The sequence below is a fragment of the Myxocyprinus asiaticus genome, chromosome 39 (genome assembly GCF_019703515.2).
Source record: "Myxocyprinus asiaticus isolate MX2 ecotype Aquarium Trade chromosome 39, UBuf_Myxa_2, whole genome shotgun sequence".
In the NCBI taxonomy this organism is placed as follows: Eukaryota; Metazoa; Chordata; class Actinopteri; order Cypriniformes; family Catostomidae; genus Myxocyprinus; species Myxocyprinus asiaticus.
Genome location: NC_059382.1, coordinates 38,199,947 through 38,220,308, shown reverse-complemented (window position 1 = coordinate 38,220,308; position 20,362 = coordinate 38,199,947). Strand labels below are relative to the sequence as shown.

Here is a 20,362-nt window from a genome sequence, read left to right as displayed (position 1 = left end):
TAAAGAGTTCTTGATCTCTATGGTTCCACGACTTCATCCACTGATGAAGATATTAGGAACTTTGTGGAACCATTAGATCTCCCTAAACTGACAACTGAGCAAAAAAACTCTCTTGATTCTGAGATAACCTTGGAGGAGCTTGACGAGGTAATTAAAGCCTTGCCTACTGGCAAGTCTCCAGGGCCTGATGGCTTTTCCTCTGATTTTTTCAAATCTTTTGCTACAGAACTGGCTCCACTTTTGCTAGAAGTTTATACGGAATCATTAAAGAACGGAAAGCTTCCGCCAACCATGACACAAGCCCGGATCAGTCTGATTTAAAAAAAGGACAAAGATCCAAGCGAGTGTAAAAGTTACCGCCCAATTTCCCTGATCTAGTTAGATGTAAAAAGTTTGTCCAAAATTCTGGCTAATCGATTAAGTAAAGTTATGACATCACTTATACATATAGATCAGGTGGGATTTATTCGGGGCCGCAGCTCTTCTGATAACATCAGGCGGCTCATCAATATTATGTGGTCAGTAGCGAATGATCAGTCTCCGGTTGCTGCCATCTCTCTTGACGGCAAAAAGGCATCTGATATGGTAGAATGGGATTATCTTTTTAAGATTTTGGAAATGTATGGGTTCAGGAGTATTTATTGGTTGGATTAAGTTACTTTATAGACACCCTGTAGCAGCGGTACAAACAAATGGGTTAATTTCAGATTATTTTACTCTTGATAGGGGCACCCGGCAGGGTTGCCCTCTTTCCCCATTATTGTTCTGTCTTGCCCTGGAACCATTAGCAGCCGCGATAAGAAAAGAGGATGATTTTCCAGGGGTGAAGGCAGGAGGTGTGGCGCATAAGCTTCTGCTTTATGCAGATGATATTTTATTATTCGTCTCTGACCCCACTAGATCTATGCCTTGCCTCCACAGAATTATTAACTCCTTTTCCAAATTCTCAGGATACAAAGTCAATTGGTTTAAATCCAAAGCTGTGGCTTTGACAGCGTACTGTCCAGTAACGACCTTCCAGCCGTGTGCCTTCCAGTGGCCCAAACAGGGAATTAAGTATTTGGGAATTTTATTCCCAGCAAATTTGTCTGATTTAGTCAGAGTTTATTTTGATCCCTTAATAAAAAGGTTTTCGAACGATGCGGACAGGTGGGCTTCATTACACTTATCAATGATTGGGAAGGTTAATTTTATTAAAATGAATTGTATTCCAAAATGTAACTACCTGCTACAATCTCTCCCTGTAGATGTCCCCCTCTCTTATTTCAAGCAATTTGATAGTATCGCGAAGTCCTTCATTTGGAATGGTAAACGTCCCAGGTTAAATTTCAGTAAATTACATAGGCCGATTGACAAAGGTGGATTAGGCCTACCCAAGATTTTGTTTTATTATTATGCATTCAGTCTTAGACATTTGGTTCATTGGTCGCTTCCACCTGAGAGAGCTCCTCCCTGGTTTTGTATTGAAAAGGAAGTTCTTGCCCCTATCTCACCACTGCAAAGCCTTTTGATTAAACTAGCTGGAGAGGTTAAGTCGCACCCCATTATTTTGCATTTGCACTCGATATGGACAAAAGTGTCCAGAGTGTTTAATTCTGATATTTATTTAAACGTAGCCTCGAGCATATGGCTGAACCCTAAACTATGTATTAATAAGTCCCCTTTCTGTTGGTCAGATTGGATTGTGAGGGGGGTTAATACACTTGGTGACCTGTATGAGAGTGGAGTATTGAGATCTTTTGAAAATTTGATTCAACATTTTGGGATTCCCAGATCTTAATTTTATAAGTATTTACAGCTGCGCCACCTGCTCTGCTCTATTTTTGGGAGTAGCATACACCCCCCTAGAGCAGCAGATACTCTGGAAGTGGTGATTGCTGCTTTTGGGAAGGGTGATGAGGCATCAGTGTATTACTCCCTGTTAATTCAGAGTCTGGGGGACGGAGCTTTAAATTCTCTCAAAAGATTATGGAGGAAGATTTAAATTTGTTATTGGAGAAGGGAGTGTGGGCAAGGAATCTAAACAACATAAAGTCTGCATCTAGAGATGCAAGGGTTCGCCTCATGCAATTTAAGATTTTACATAGATTTTATTTGACCCCCTCTAGATTGTACAGGATTGGTCTTAAAGGCTCACCCACCTGCTGGCGATGCCAGTCAGAAGACGGGGACATAACCCATGTTTTTTGGGGTTGTATTAAAATTCAGGAATTTTGGTTGAGGATCCAGCATTTTGTGTGTGACGTACTGGACACTCAGTTTTCATTTTGCCCCAGACTTTGTATTTTGGGTGATGGAGGGGTCTTGAATATAGGAGATATATATATGAAAAGCTGGGTACTAACCAGCGTGATGATTGGCAGACAGCTAATCCTTAGGGGTTGGAAGTCAACTGATGTACCCTCATTTCGTGAGTGGTGCACCGAGTTGGGTGAAGTGGCAGCTTTCGAGGAGATGACTTCCAGACGGCAGGGGAACCTGTCGAGTTATGGCAGAAAATGGGGCAGTTATTTGTCTCATTTGGAGAGGTCCTAGCGGGGAGCAGTGGAGGGAGACAATTTTATTTTTTTTTATTTTTTTTCTTTATTTTTTTTTTTCTTCTTCTTTCACTATATGTTGAACTTTGTCTTTTTTTTATGTACTATTTGTGTGTCTGTTTATATGTGGGTATTTACTTATTTTATATTTGTGCGGGTGGGGGGGGGGGTGTTATAAAGGGTTTTAAGTTGATTATCAATGTATAATTTTGTGGTTAAATTTATTCTTGTCTGTCTTGGAATCAATAAAAAATGTTAATAACAAAAAAAAGAAAAGAAATAACCTTCCTTCTTTTTATGGGGTGCCCCAACCCAGACAATCCACTCAAATTAACATTTGACATTTTGACATATGAGAAAAAATAGATTGTGTGTCAAAAACAAAATTATAAAGACCACATTCCAACATTAGTGCAACAATCAAACCCCAAACTTACCCCCAAACTTAACAAACAGAAAAAAGAAAAATGTGCACATTAACCCTGCGCATGACAGCGCCAAATGCCGTCCATCCCTCTAAACTCAAACATTCCATGTACGCCTATGAAAGACCCCATGACAACTTTGCCGTCGGATTGCTCAAGTACAGTGTTTCTATACAAATTTAGTGAGACAGAATTACACAACAAAAGATAATCTATAACGCAAATTCCAGCCAACAGGCAGAATAAACACAAAGAAAATGTAGATTCATCCACATAACTGTCCTGAAGGTGTGTTCCTCCACAAAACCAACTCCAGCCACTAGGTAGAACCAGCACAAAAAAAAAACAAAAAAAAAGGCGCTCATTTTCCTCAGACAGATAAACGAATGTTCAGTGAGCTGGCCCATTTGGCTGCTACATGAGTGCAACAAATGACCTAATCACTCCAATGTCTTGCAAGAAATACTCCACAAAATAAACTCCAACCAATAGCAGGCATAAGAACAAAGAACATGCAGATTCACCCACAACACTGTCCCAAAGGAGTGTTACTCCAGCCACTAGGAGGAACCAGCAAAAAAAAAAAAAAAAAAAAAAAGGGGGCTCAGTTCCCTCAAACAGTCAAATGAATGTTCAGTGAGTCAGTCCGCTCGGGTGCAACGTGAGTACCACAAAATAACTTACTCCATTGACTTTATGAAGGACATCACTTTCTGGGGACATGTGAATGTTTTACGGCCATCCTTAGCATCTATTCTCAATTTGCATCAGTGCAAAAGCGACCTTCCGTTGATGTAAGAGTTTCTTGCATTCCTTGAATCGATCACGTTTCTCTCTTGTTGTATTCGCAAAGTCTGGGAACAAGAAAATGCTGTGGTTCTTCCAAGAAAGCCTTCCTTTACTCCTCGCCTCGCGTAACACGAGATCTTTATCGGATGATTTCAGAGATTTGGCCAGAATTGATCGGGGCCTCTCTCCCTCAGCGGATCGCCGAGCCGGAACCCTGTGAGCTCACTCGATTTCCAGCTTATGGCCTGTTATGTCGAGCAGACTCGGAAAGAGCCCGTCCAGGAATTTCACCCTCTTCGGCCTCAGGAATTCCAACAATACGGACGTTATTCTGCCGGCTACGGTCCTCCATGTCCTCCAACTTCTCCCAGAGATGCTACAAATTCACCTTGGTCACTAGCGGATTAGCAGATAATTCCCTCTCCAATGACTCCAGATAATCAATCCGTTTCTCGACATCCCCCACTCTTGTAACCACCTCAGTGAATTTCGTCTCCATGGCAGTGATCGATTGACATATTACAGCAAGATCCTCCAAGTCAGCAACGACCTTCGTCAGCACTGCTGACATATTCAACATTTCTCGCCGAATTTCCCTCATTTCTCCGACCAAATTGGCTCCCTGGCTCGGGGCATCGGGGGTGTCAGCTTGAGCACATAAGTGTTTTTTAATGTCTCCAGAGCCCGAGGATTTTGAATTCTTTGACATATTGTCTTCCTAGAACAGTTATGGAACAGAGTGTATCGAATCTCACCGGTTTATGTCATTAATAGTGTTAAAACTAGCAAAGTGCGCAGAGCTCGCCGTTCACACATCTGAACCTCGCATGGCGTCGCTGTCATACTGTCACTGAATTCACATTAATGTAGCTACTGAAAATTCCTGAAATTATCACATATATGAGTCAAAAGACTATTTTCATGATAATTAAATGTGATTTCATCTCTTTGTTTTTTTTTTTCAGTAACTGTTGAATAAGTGAAAGGATAGTGGGTATAGGAGGTCAACAGCCCCCTTGTTGTTGGGACTGAAGATTCCCTTATGAAAAGACTCACTAGCTATGTTTTTGATGTTTTCTAACTACAGTATGTCACTGTTTCAAATTTAATTGATGTGAAAAATTCACAAAAACAATTTGCGAATAAAACAGTGTTTCTCTTCCCATGTGTGCAAGAGAACATAATCATCACTTCTGTGGAAACTAGAGAAAAAAATGTTTTTTTTTTTTTTTTTTACATGCATTTAAGAGACCTGATAACAAACATCATAGGATGGAGCCAAACAATATGTCAACAAAGCGGAAATAATTCAACATTTCAGGGAGTACAGTGTCAAAATCACATAAACTATAAATTATACCCATTTATGCACACCAATGTAAAATACAGATGGTCCCACATATATTCGTGTATATGCGCTCGAACATTGGGGAAATCCCAGAGTTTGACGTAAAAGGGAAACACCACTATTGCAGCGCAACTCCCGATAGAAAGTTAAGGAAACAAACAGAACAACTCTGGAATATCAGGAAATAAAGCAAAGAAACAGAGATTAAAACAGCGAAGTCTTCCTTGGATCCCATGTTTGTTATTTACACAAGCGTTGCAGGGAAATTACGTTGCTGCAAAGAAAGCCGCTTACTGATCGAGCCGCATGTATACGGGAGTAAAGAGAAAGCCGCGAACACAGCTCACGTAAACCCATTTCTCACAATAAATAGCTTTATGGTGTCCATGTAAACTTAAGCGATTACTTCAACGTGGCATCCGAACCCGGGTCTCTCACACTGCTGATGCAATGTGCTTCCGGTCATGCCACAAGGAAAGGGAAACATGTTGGAGCCAATGCAAAAATGTCTGATAGGAGATGCTGCTTGTTCGTGAGTCAGTATAATGTGGCCGATCCTAGGGTACTGGAAATATCAGATATAACATGCCGACTTCCTGTGTGATCATGTTGGGTGATCAACATAAGGTCACAAATGCTGATGATTGAGCTTAACTTGTATTGAACCTGGAATATTTATTTTGTTGTAAACGGATTTGGCGTGTTGTTCATAATGGAGGGGCTAGAGCACGGGACTGGGCTTGAGCTCTAAGATCCCCTCGGACAATCTGATTGAGGCTGAATAGAAAGAGAATTTTGGAATAATAACTGCTATAGTAGTTACCAGTGGTGTACCAGGGTGGGGGCGCCCGAAAGGGTAAGATTAAAACGACCGCAGACCCAACAGGTGATGAAAACGACCATTACATTACCATGAGCCAACCGATGCTTCGGTTAATACACAGCACTCATCATCTACCTTTCAATTAGGTCTGAGGTAAACCACTTTTTAAGCACACTGTGCCAGACAAAATAAAAAGAGAATATTACAGTTGTCACAGAGTTATCAGTGATGTTGTGGCTGTATTTATCTGCTAGAGAAGACCACAGACAAAACAATCTTCTCAAAACTATCTGTTACTGACCCTCGAGTTACTGTTTACCAACTGACGTCAAGCCCTATTAAAAACTGAAACCTTACAAAGATCATCCTGACCTAGTGGAACATTTTATAGAGTTTGTGATTTCATATACTGTACCTCTGGAGACTTTTCATTCTATGTTTCAGTAATTTTGTCTCAGATGGTTCTCAGAAAATTCCTTTCTTAAGAAGTTACCATTTGCAAATAAACACTCAGTGGAGACACTTCCAGTTTCTTTTGGCACCCCAGAAAAATCTATTCTTTCAATTTCAAATTGAGCTGAAAATGCTCAAAACGTGCCCCATTCCCAAAAGATTATTGGAGATTTGTGCTTTTTTAAATTCCCATCAGGGTTGGTGGATCAGGACAAACTCAGGATTTGACATGATATTTCACGGATCAATGTAATTTTTAACGTGTCTGCTCTTTTAAGACCCATGTTGGGACCCATGTTGGGTTCTTTTTATTAAGGAATCATACAAATTCTGAATGCAAGCAGCAGTTTTTCATTTCAAAAGTGCAACCGCTGTGACAGATAAGAGGTCAAATATGACAATCTCATGCCATTATGTAAGGTCTAATGGGACGAATGGGTCCTGTCTCCACCACGTGCATACTGTTTGTGAAAGGATAGGTGAATAAAAACAATGTAATACTTCTCAAATTATTTCTTTGCATTTATTTTGAATGCAGTAAGTAGCTTGTCTAATTGAAACAATTGAACAAGGCTGTTATTAATATTGAATATGATGATTGAAGTCAAACATATGTGGACCAATAATTTAAGCAGTAAAGACTGCTTACATTTGTATATGCCACGTTTCTCAGGTTTTTTGTGAAAAGTTCCGAAATAGTTACCAAAAAAATCTGGTTCAGATAATTTGGTCTTGGAAGAATTTGATGAGCAATGTTTGAGGTTATCACTGATCTCTGACTTTTGGTCACATACTTTGATATCTTGGCAAGTATGAGCACAGTCTAAATAAATCTGTTGAGCTCTCTACTGAAACTCTAGAGGGGACACATGCCAGATTATATTTTTCTCAGGAGAAAGCAGGAAACTTGCAAAATTCTTCAGCAGCTCTCAATTTAAACTCAATGCTGTCTAGGAAAAATAATTACAATTTTAAATAGAATTGTGATTTTTCTTTCCACAATGAATGTCTGTGCTTCATCAGATTATCTAGTATTTTTCCAACTAAGGCTGTCTATTTAACACGTTCATTTAATGCGATAATATAAAAAATAAACTATACAAAAAATGTACACAATTAATCATGCTCCTTGACCTGTACATAAATTACGTAATAAAAGTACATATTTTCCTACAATCGGAGCAATTCGAGCTTGAAATACATGTAACTTTGTGTTTTTATGAGCGAGCCGCATCAGCAGGGGTAGTCCGCGCTCCTCAACAAACCTCACAAGCAGCGCAGCCACAGATTGAGAGCCGCTCACAGAGAAGCACGACAGAATGCAGAGTTTTTGCAGTAGTCAAAGTTTCAACTACTTTTAACATGACTCAGCATCCTTAACCTCATGCAACCCCACGTCCACATGTGTGGACGTTGTATTTTGGCTTCGCTATACGCAATGCTAATTAAAATTAATTCAAACTGACTGAATACTGTTCACAACACTCTAGACTGTCATTCAAGTGATAAACACATGACACCACAGCATGGGGTCGATTTCTGTGAAGAGCTTCTAAGGGCGCAGCGCCAACATGTAAGAAAGTGCCTCTGGTAAGAAACCTCTTAAAGTTTTTAATTAAAACCTGTTTGGTCTCTAGTTTCGTTTGATATGACACTTTTAAAAATAAATCCATAAATTGTTCACGCATCAGCGCGCTGATAAACATGATGTCCACATATGTAGAAATTTTCACCTTATTCCCTCAAAAGTTGAAAAATCATTTGTTATTTGGAATAAATTTCAACATTAACACATCTGGAGGTTAAGTCATTCACTAAATAGGGAGCAAGGAAGCATCCTATAGCTTTCTATGCAGCTAAGTGCATTCAGGCTGCAGATGATGTTTGCACCACTCAACATGTTTGGCAGACACGGAACAGTGATAATCAGTATATAGATTCAGAATTTATAATGCTACATTTTATTTTAACATGTTTGGCAGTGTTTGGATGATGCTGGCCATTACTTTAAATAAGAATTATTTATTCAGCTTTGCAGAAAATCAGCTGTAATGTCTGTAACGCTTCAAAAACATGAATAACCAACACTCCTGGAAACATAATAAACAATTTGATGAAAAAAATCAGACTTTCTATAGCTTGGTATTATTTAAAAAATAATAATAATAATAATAAATAAAATAGTCCCACTGTCCACATTTGTGGACATTAATTTTTAGAAAAACTATTTTCTCCAGAATTATTTTTTTCTTTGCTTGTTTATTAGGTGCTACTAGTTACAAATCAAATAGGGAATTGGAAAATGTGCACAGCAGTCACGTTAAAACGGCATTTATGACACTGAAAACGAGCATAGTAGTCTCAGCCTCAATGTTTAAATCCATTTCACAGACAGTGCAAAGAAGTATGCAGATTCTGTCTTGGCAAGAAAGCACTAAAATATCATGTCTGTTTTCTCCTGGAGGGATGAAAGAGAGATTTTCCTGGAAACTCACTGAAATGGATTCTTCAGTTATGATCAGGACGGCAAGGATTGCACTGGTATGCGCTGGAGATGGATGGTATGTAGGCTTTGCTCCTGAAAGTGCAGCAGCGTGTGGAAACTTGCATGACATGCTTGAGAAACAGCTGACAGTTTCACTAGCGTGCCTGTTACTCATACATGAACTATTCATGTTTTCAGTGTAAATCTGTGTTTATCTCTATCTGTTTCACTGCTGCCTGACTACTGTAAATGAGCTGTCATCATTCTCTTGCTGGATAAAGATCACTTGTATCAAAACAAGCTGTGTTTTGTGAGTTCAGGAATGTTTGTAGTGGACTTTTCAAAAGTATTTCACGTCAACAACCTATATGTAAAACTCTAGTCATTTCTATAAAATATGATGTGCAAGTAAATGACAAATTAAATGGCCACCCAAAGCTTTCAGAATGTTCAACAGACATGATTCTCAAAAGAAATGTTGACTTTTTGTTTACCATACAGTTGTTGAATAGCTGTGATGTCGTCCCAGCTCAGCAGCGCACTGTGGCCCATCTTCTTATAGTATGGTGACATGAGAGCATGACGGACGGGTGAATGAACCAATCCCAGAGTGTGACCGATCTCATGGGCGGTTACCAGGAACAGATTGTGTCCTTTAAGACCGGTTAGAGTCCAGCGCTCAGCCATGTCAAAGTGAGCTTCACCACGGAATGGGAAAAACGCGTGAGCCAGAGCACCACCTAATGAACATACAGGAATATAGAATAAAAAGAAGGAAATCTTTCCAACGTATACTTGGAGTTTAAAGGTGCTGCATGCAATTTCAGCCATTTTGCTAACTTTAATAACACACTTACTCCAAATCTGACAACATGAATGACTGACTCCTTCTTTGCTGTTTACAGCAGGAGGTCAAGGCTTGGCTGGTAAGCATGGGTAGTTTTAGCCCTTGCTGGTAGATGTTGTTAACTACACCAGGGCTCTAGCTATAAGCAGTATAAGTGGCTGCAAGCCACCTATCTCCCGAGCCACCAGGGGGCCCGGCAAAGCAAGGTCGTTTTTTTTGTTGTTTTTTTATAGGGGGCCCCCTTGTGGCCTGAGATGGAAGGGAGAAATTATGTTGAGCAATAATGCACACCAGCTGTTCTATTGGTTGTATGATGATGGTGCTATTTCCGTTGTATATGGTTATTTATAGTAATTTATTGATACTTTGTTTAGTTACTTATTGTTAATTTTGTGTAGTTAATATATACAAATTTGTTGAAGACTAGGCCTATATTGAGGGGTCATTCTTGGATGGGCCTGGATCCGGGTTGGGGGGTGTTGCGGGGGCCTCTAAGTGGGATTTCTCTTAGGGCCCCCATATGCCCAGAAACAGCCCTGAACTACACCATTATGGGGGCAAAATGCTACTTTCTCCATTGATGGGCATTTAAAAGTAGCCATTTATACTGACAAAATTAAATTTAACAACACATAAATCACGAAAGTTTCACTATCACTGGCTCAACTTACAGCGTGATGTATTTGCAACGCGAAGGATCGGGGTACGAGTCCTGAAGAGCACACAAGCCAAAAGTGTCATAGGAACACCACAAAATTATGTGGTTGCATTTCTTATCTCACATTTGCTTTCCTGACTCTATCGGCTAGGTTTAGGTTTAAGGTTTAGGGTAGGGAGTTTGGTTTTGTTGATTTGAAACTTGATAGAGCATTAACTTTAAAAACCTCATCTGTTTGGGAAAAGATTTACTTGCTTTTAGCACCACACAGTGGACATATCACCTCGGAACTGCTGTGATACATGATGAACCACGTAATTTAATTTTGCAAAAATGTTGCCACAGTCACAAGATTTTCATCAGGTTGCTGCATCCAGGTCACTTTCTTCTGGGGCTGAATTAATCATGGCTGACTGCGAATAATGCATTTTTCATCAGTAAAATGTCTGTGTTGTCTGCCAGTCTTTAGCCATAGAGCAACCAGTCAGGTTCCGATAAATTTTTTTCCATACGCATATACATTTTTACAATAACTTATAAACTTGTGGCCAACAAAGCGTGCCAAAAGAACTCTGCAACGACTGTGAATGATGCAGTCGGTCTTCTACACTCTCAAACTACTCATATATTTGTAAATATCATAATATTTTGCAAAAAAAAGAAATATATATATATATATATATATATATATATATATATATATATATATATATATATATATATATATATAGTGTTTCTATACTTATAAAATATAACTTTACATCAATAGTTACCTAGTTTTTTTATTTGATTTCTTAATTTGCAATGCTTGATGGGATTGTAATTCACAATCTTGTACCTTTGTCTTTTTGTGTGATTTTCAAATATTTTGTGCTTCAAATCTAAGTTTTTTTATGTTGTGATTCACATTGAAGCTGGTTGGTTTGGTTCATGGCTTACAACTCTTTAAAGAAGGATTCAAAACATTGAAAAAAATGAATGGGAAAAATACTTCCAGATCTGACAACTAAAAAAGTAGGCGGGCACTGTTGCGCTTAATTGTACATTTATTTACTTGAAGTTTTAGAGTGTAAGTTGTTTATGCTCAGGGACAAGTAAGATTTTTTGTCTGTAGTTAATCAACAGCATGCCACAGATACGGTCCATAGACAATACATTTAAAATAACCCTGAATATTTTCATAGTAATGTAAGTTCTTTCTCACCTGGTCCGTCGAATGCATTTCCTGTCCCATCATTATGTTCTCCTTCAAAAAAGGCCAGACGGATGTCAGTAGGACCATGGCTGTCTTCCTGGAAGTCCAGTCCAGACACATTACTCCAGAGCTTGAATGCTATGTGCACTGCAAAGCGCACTTGACTGGGAGAGAGGTTCCTTGGCCAGTTTATGATGCGATACGTCAGGTGACGTTTGTACCACTTCTCTCCTATGGAAGCAGAAACAATCATCAAACCAATGTTCAGTTCCAAACATTTTATATGTTAGGAAGGCGGTTTAAAGTCATAGATTTTGGACATCGATTAAAATAGATGTGTTCTGGGTTTGGCGTTCTTGTTTATTTCCAAGCCTAATAATACAAATTAAATATCTGTTCTGCTTGAAGAGCCGCAAAATTATCAAAAGGAAAAAGAAAAAATACTACAGAATAAATAAAAATCACATGGTTTCAGAATAAATATGTGGGTTTATGAGAGTCCTTATAAGGGGGTATCTAGGGACATTGTGAGCTTATTAGAGAGTCACTACAATTAACCATGGTTTAACTATAGTCAGGTGCACAGGTAAATGTCTAAACCTGCTGGGCATAACTGCCTGTCGCACCTCCGCTGGTGCCTTCAGTTGTCCAGCTATGGGGTCATCAACTGGGAGCCACCTATCACGGATGTTTTGCCACATTAATCCCAGAACATCTCCTGGAGGTGGGGCAGCGATCAGGGACATCTCCTTGCCACCCCCCGCACCTGGACACCAGATCCTCTCGATTGCCTCCCATTCTTGCTCTCCCATCAAGACATTCCTCATTTTCCGTCAAGACATACCTTACAACCAGGGTTCTATACACCCCTCCCCATGAGCAGACCTACCCTACATCCAAAGCCTCTTCTCTGTTAGAAAAAACACAAGCTGTCAAACTCTGCCTACCACCAGTCCAGTGCCTGTCCTTAAACCAATCCTCCAACAGATTAAGTAGGAGAGCAAAATGAGAGACGAGCTGCATCAGCCATCCCTACAAAGCCTAGCTTGGCCTGGTTTCGCTTCCCCACTCAATCCCTCTCCAGAAACCCCCGGATAAGGGCCAAGTGGGTCAGCGGAAATAGTTCATTCCTACCCTTTTCCTCTTCTACTTGCTACCTCACCACATATTTACATTTACATTTATGCATTTGGCAGGCGCTTTTATCCAAAGCGACTTACAGTGTACTTATTACAAGGACAATACCCCTGGACCAACCTGGAGTTAAGTGCCTTGCTCAAGGACACAATGATGGTGGCTGTGGGGATCAAACCAGCAACCTTCTGGTTACCAGTTATGTGCTTTAGCCCACTATGCCACCACCATAGCCAGAAGCTCCCTTTTTCTGCTTCCTCTACCATTTCCTTCAGAGACTTCTTCAACACTGATCCAAAGATACCAATGTTTTTCAACAGGTGCTGCACTGATGTTCCAATAAACCCTCGACACCCGACCTCCACAGGGTAAGTGTCAGCCCTCCATCCATTTTCCCTGCAGCCAGATCAGCATATTTTAGATTCTTCCTCTCATAGGCTCTCTCCAGTCCCTCTTCCCTTGGGACAGTGTGTTCAATCATTATGACTTTCCTAGCTGATGCCGACCATAACACTATGTCCAGCCTCTAGGAGGTGATAGCAATCTCAGAAGGAAATTTTAGCTGCTAGCCAAGGTTGACCATCATTGACTAATCACTTCCATGTGCCAGGATTGACCTTTCCTCCCTCCGTGCCGTGTCTTGTGCGGCACCTCCCTTTTTAACAAAATCAAATTTACTTCTTCTGAGGAGCATGATGGCCTTTGTTGGCCTTTATTCTACACACCTCAAGGATCTGTGGCAGCTTTTGCAGAACCTGATCATGCCACCACCTGTACTATCCTTGTGCCAAGGCGGTATTGCACCCAGCCAACATGTGCAGCAGATTTGCTCTTGGGGCATCGCAGAGGGGACAACTCTCCTCTTTACCATACCACAGAGACAAATTTCCAGGACTTGGAAGAGTGTCATAGGTGGATCTTATTAGAAAACTTAGCCTGGCCTGGGGTATCTTCCACAGGTCAGCACATACTAAAACTCTACTAGATGCATCTTCCCATACTGTCCAGTGCCCTTGCTGCTGCTGGCTGACTGCTCAAATCATATACCCTTCCTCTTCCATCTTAGTTACTTCTGTCACTACCATCGCTTTCTTCTGTTTTTTAGAGGCTGCTGACCACAGTTTGGGAGCCATTCCCCATCCAAGGCCTGCTCTTCTTGATTGGGTTCTTCTAATGATATCTTGTTGCTTCAGTCTTGAAACCACCCTATTTAAAACCTCCTTTGCCTTCCAGGAGCGGCCTGTTTGGACTTGGGCTTGACAAGCCCTCACTGACTGGTCTGTTGATTCTCTTATTTCTAAGAACAGCCTGGTCTTCTACTGCTTGTAACCCAGGGTGATGGACTTTATTGGCAGTTGTAAGGCATTTCTTCCAAACAATGCTACATCTGAAAGACAATGTGGAAAGCCCAGCCACTTCCTGATGTCACTGTTGGCATTGGTGTCCATCCTTGCCACTGCCGCTCCAGTGATCTCACACATTTTTTGCAGCCACAAAAGGCAATGATACAATTTAAACTGGTAAAACCACACATTGTTTTTGCCTGGGAGATGACAAATGTCTATCTTATCCAAGTCTTCTTTCAGCTGCTTCAGAACCAACCCTGACATGTGTTTATCTGACAGATCTTCTGTGTCTTCTCTCCCTAAACTTCGAATGGGCTGCTATGCTAGCACTGGGATTCTTTCACCATCCATCACAAATGATATCTGGTCGCTTCTAATACCCTTACAAATAAAAAGGCTATGTGATTTTACTGGCTTGATCTTCATCCTTGCCCATGCCAAAAGCTCTTCCAGCCTTTTTAAGAGTCTGTTTGTACATGCAGCAATCTGGAGGATGCTTGTGACATCTGCGCAGTGCTGGAAATCTCACCCCAGATTGTGCACAGATTCCTCTGGCCATCTGTCTGGCACCAATTAGGATGATCTCGAATGCAGCTGTGAACAGGATGGGAAAGATTGGACATCCCATCGCAATCCTTTTTTCCAGTTGCTACCATTCAGTTATGTACTCCTGTGTAGCACAGGTCTTCAATTAATCATGGTTTAACTATAGTAATACTGTTGTATTCATATAGTAACCATGTTTTTTTTTTTTTTTCTGGGAATGTTAAATAATATTTATATAAACAAAACCATCAGATTATTACACATCTACATGTTTATAAATAGCTTCAATGTACTTCAATATTACCTTTTGTTAGTAACTAGTAACTGTTAGTAATTACATGTTTATAAATAGCTTCAATGTACTTCAATATTACATTTTGTTAGTACAGTTAACAAGTTAACTCGTTAACTGTAGTTAACGACTTTTTTAAAGAGTAGCTTGACTGTAGTTACTACTGTGTAACTACTTTAAGTTATGAGTAGCTTGTAGCTTATGAAGCTGCAATTTCAAAGTAGCTTTTCCAGCACTGGACTTGACAAATACCCAGTCAATAAAACAAAACGCCTTTGTCACATACTGATTTAATTTGCATGTTGCATGTTAGTATATTTTGCATGTAGCTAAATTCGTTGCCTTACTTGCCAAACTTTTATGTTAACGGAGTTTCAAATTTTAAGGTTTTTCATTAGAAATGCTACTTCTAGCCTTGTATTTCCCATCATTGAAACATTTGAAAGAGAACATCACAAACTCAATACAATATTTGGACAATATTTAAAATATTGTATAATATTTTTTAATATTAAAAAAGCATGCAAGGATGCACACTTTAAAAATAGTATAGTATACCATCTGGGCACCTTAGGTCTAATATTTTCAAAGTACTATGATTTGAGACACACTAATACTACTTAGGATAGATGGTACAAAAATTGGGAGTCAGCCTGGTCTCATGAAAATTATGTAACCATGGCAACATTTTTGCAAAAACAAAATTACGTGCTTCATTACACGTTCGGCAGCAGTTCCCCAGTGAAATATCCAGCGGGGGCGCCAAAAGCAAGTGTAATGGTGTCGTAACCAGACGAGGTTTTAAAGGTTAATGTTAGATGGAGGTTTAATGAGTAAAACGTACCTCCCTAACCTAAAACTTTAACCTAAACCTAACCAGTAGTGAGGTAGACACAAGACATCCTTAGCCTTAACCAACTCCTAAACCTAACTGATAGAGTCCAAAAACAAAATTAGAAATGAACAGCACATTTTCTGAAGCACCACATCATTTCATGTCACTTCTATGACGCGTTCATCTCACGCGTCAGCTTGCGTGCTTGACTGGTATCGAACTGCGGTCTTCCGAGTTAAAAGTCCAGCACTCTATCAGGTGAGCTACCGCAGATGCTAATCACATTGGAATAAGTGTGTAAATGTAGGTGAGCCTGTAATACAAGCGTTAAAATATATCCAGTAGTTTTTTAAATTATACCTTAGAGTAAAACATTTTCGATATCATAACATAGTGGTGTGAAAATAATAGAGTAAAAAATAAGTGTTTATAAAGTCATAATCAGCTGTACTCAATGTACTCGTAATTTGTTTGAAAGTGAATAAAACACACAGCTGTTGTAGCGAATCTAGTGCTCATTTCACCAGGAAACTGCAGCAAAACATAAAATGAGGCACGTAAAACTCAGTTTGCAAAAACGTTGTTATAGGAATGTTCATGCTATGAGACTAGGGATGGGCACGAGTACTCAGGTACTCGGACATGGCAGCAATGATCGATCATGAAAACGATGATCGGTGATCATGCATGATGTGACTTTTCACTTAATTCGAAATTTAGTGACAATTACCTGACAACTAAACACAAACGTGTCAAAGATGGAGCTTATTTTTAATTTTGAGATTGATTACATTGTGATTTTGAGGAGTACATTGATTGTCAGAGATGTCTCATAGCAACCAAACTGATATACGATGCTGCAATGCTATCGTTACGAAAATCAAAAGAGTGTAATTAACCGTGTTTTGAACACCAGTCTCTGCAAAACGTATGCTAAACACGTTTTATCATTTAATGTAAGAACTTTGACTTGTTAATGGATATTATTTAATAAAAGTGAATGTTTGTAAACCTCCCTGCCCTGGGTGCCGACAAGTTTGGGTGATGTAACACACACCTGCATCTCAACGAAATGGGAGTTGAATGGGATTTTTGCACGAGTTTCCAAGTTAGATGTCTGACATAAAATGTCATTCCGTTGCACTTTCCCCAATTGAAAGGTGGGAATTCCAACTCTCATGAATCATTCCCCACAGGAGCGAACACTTGAATGTTCTGGAATAGTTTGCTATGTCTTTTCTAACTGATCGAACTTATGGTTTGCGCACGGCAGACAATGAAAAAAATCTGAAAAATCCAAATGACTTACATTTGCGGAATGTTGAAACGGGCCAATGTAACGCTTGTTAATTCAAACTCCAAAAAATTCAAAAGTAAACAAACCCACACAAGGCCTTTAATCTGCTTTAAGTTGCTCTATCTATCTATCTGTCTGTCTGTCTGTCTGTCTGTCTGTCTGTCTATCAATCACTGCAGACTTGGTGTGATTTTGCCGTAAGAACCGTTCGCCGCCATTAGATATGGACATGAATAAACACAAACACAGCCCGACAGTCCTGCATTCTTTAAATTTTAGCAAATTCTCAAATTGACGGGTTTAAATTCACAGCTTTTGTAGCCCTGCCAACTCACACAAACACACACAGAGGAATTATTTCACAACAGCTCCAAAAATCCCTCTACTGCTGCTGCTGTTTGCAGCAGTATTGATTCTCTTTCTGTCTGTCTAAGATACTAACTAACTTTAACTAACTTATCTGTTAAACTTCATATAATGTGTATGTTTACTTCAATGCTACCAATAAAAAGTTAATAAAAAATTTCTGTCTGAAAACAGAATGGAGGACACTTTAGTAAATCAGTGTATGCTGAGCCTACAGGAGTGGACATTTTTACCTACTCAACATGTACATACATGGTATGGACAGTAATTATGCCTCCCACTGTATTTAGCTGTTATTATGTGTCACACCCCACCCTGCAGGCACAGAATTACCCCATCAATAACTCCATGAGCGTATGGAAACTCCCACTAATGGAAGAGGTGGAGTGGCACGAGTTCACTCCATATTTGGCTGAATGAATTTGGGTGGATTTGCATTGGGAGATGTAAAATGTATGAATGTCATTGTATTAGATGCAAAAAAAAAAAAAAACGTGGTGGCATATTTTAAAGAAAGACATCACACTTTTCAAGCAAATAAAATTTCACAAAAAGTAGTGTGTAAGGTTTGAAATGATAAAACAATAGATATAGTGTTCAAAATGAAGATGAAAAGTTGTGACCCTTTGTGGTTTTCAAACAGTGTATGAGAACTGACTTCATCCACTAAAAAGGGCGGAAAAAGGGGAACTTTTGCATTGTGTCCGCCCAGAATCATTACACTGATGTACATACCACAACACACACATGACAACAGCCATTCCGTTTCAATGATCAAGTGATGGGAAAAGGACGCTAAGCCCAGATGGAATTTGTAACAGAAATCAAGTACTTTGCAGCCTCTGTAAGTCGCAATTTAATTACCACAGAAGCATGTCAAGTCTTAACTATCACAAAATGCAGAACGAGACTTCTGCAAGAGTTTTTCAAAGCAGCACTTGACGCTGGCATTGATTACCAAGACTGCTGTAGCAATGGAGATAGCCACAGTCTGCCGGCCAATTGATATTGTGAAGGATGAAAGTTTCAGTGATTTAATGCCCATTGCAATAAATATGCAACCTATGGAAACTATTTCTTTCAATTAATCAACCTGCTACTTAGACTTTGGGAAACATTTAATGTTACTTGAATTGGTGCTCTTTTAGTGCATTTCAATCTTTATACTGTGGAAGACTTTGTTTGGAAATTGTTATTAAAATTATTAAAACATTATTGTTACATATTGTTTTGTTTTCTTTCCTAAGAATGAAGTAAGTGCATTTTGACAGGAAAAGTATATATAGTGTCAAATTGCAGCACTTTGCAGTTTTAGATTAACTATGAAAAATTATGTGATTAATTGCATTTAACTATGAAAAGTTATATGATTAATAGTGATTACAAATTTTAATTGACTGACAGCACTATTTTTTATACTTGTTTTATAACCTCCTGAGACCCGAGCGTGACTGCTGTGTGCATTTTTCATTTCCCCTTTTGATTTGTAACTAGTAGCACCAAAAAAAAAAAAACATTTCTAGAGAAAATAGTTTTCCTAAAAATTGATGTCCACATATTTGGACAGAGGGAATAAGTTGTGAAATTTTCAATAAGATTCTTTTTTTTTTTTTTTTTTTTTTTTTATCAAGTTGTTTATTATGTTTCCAGGAGATTTGGTTATTTGTGTTTTTGAGACATTACAGCTGATTTTCTGTAAAAATGCTTCAGAACAATGTGTATTGGGAAAAGCACAAATAAAAAAAACTATACAAATAAAAATTATTTGACTTGATTTGACTTTTGTTCCAATGTTTTTTTTTTCTTCTACTTTGGCAACAAAATCTAAATGTTCTCTCTTTACACTGTCAAACAAACAAGTGATAGCCATTAGCATAATTAATTCTGATACAAGTAATAGTATCATCCAATCACTGTCAACCATGTTAAAATAAAATTCTACATTATAAATTCAAATCTATGTACTGATTACCATTGTCCCATTTCTCCCAACCATGCTGAGTGGTCCAAACCATTCACCGAAAAAGAAAAAGCCAGCTATCATATAGCTTGCAAATCTGTAATATCTTATAGCGTTCCCGTCAAAGACCTTCTTCAGGCATTCTATTAATTTCTTTGAAGATTTTTCCCATTGCCAGGGAAGTATATCACTGTTACAGTCTTGGATTTACTTGAGAAGTTTCTCCAATTATGCTGACGATGCACTCAACTGAACCAGAGAAGGTTAATGGTGGTGGACATCCTCCTGCCAGCGAGAACTGAATATTTTTTAAACTAAAGCTTCATTTAAAACCATTGTTAATGACTTCTTGGACTGTTTAATTCACAAAAGAACTTCTGATGACAGCAAAAGCAAGCTAAGTTCCTCACTTTCTTTTTAGAACGAACATGCGAGTGTTTGCTAAATCAGTATTTTACGATGTGAATGCACTCTTATTACTGTTCGCAAAGATGTGAAAAGCTTCATATTCTCATTTACTAGCGAGTCTGAAGCCTTCCTTATATGGTGTTTTTATGGGCGTGGATTATGATAATTGTGAATGAACTTGCATGCGTGCTCTATTTACAAATGTTTGTAATTCACTAAAATACACACGTTTTACTAACAAATCTGGTGAATATGAAGCGTTCGTGAATTTGGTGGAACGTTTTCGGGGAGCTCCATTTCACACGTAAATTACCCCCAATTGTTTAGTATATTTACAAAATCTGCACAGAAGGAAGCAGGGTCGCACAAGGTTAAAGAATGATGTTGATACCACTGCAGTGATGAGTGTATAGTGTGTTCACGTTGACTGATTTAGACTGAGTGAAGAAATTAACCAGAAGAATATGTTGCCGTCAAAGTAGGTGGAGCAGCGGGTAACACCAGGTTTGGGAGGGTTACTTTTGAAATGTATTCCACTACAGATTACAGAATACATGCTGTAAAATGTAATTTGTAACGTATTTCGTTAGATTACTCAAGGTCAGTAAAGTATTCTAA

The 20,362-nt window shown here is 39.0% G+C and overlaps 1 protein-coding gene across 1 annotated transcript in view; it reads right to left on the bottom strand.

Annotated features, from left to right (window-relative positions):
* mmp28 (matrix metallopeptidase 28) overlaps positions 1–20,362 on the bottom strand; it is a 52,789-nt gene that overhangs the window by 21,181 nt on the left and 11,246 nt on the right. Inside the window, exons 4-5 of the mRNA XM_051678533.1 lie at positions 11,570–11,791; positions 9,355–9,600 (exon numbers count right to left, since the gene is read on the bottom strand). Coding sequence (XP_051534493.1) covers positions 9,355–9,600; positions 11,570–11,791 — 468 coding nt within the window. The remainder of the gene's footprint in view (positions 1–9,354; positions 9,601–11,569; positions 11,792–20,362) is intronic.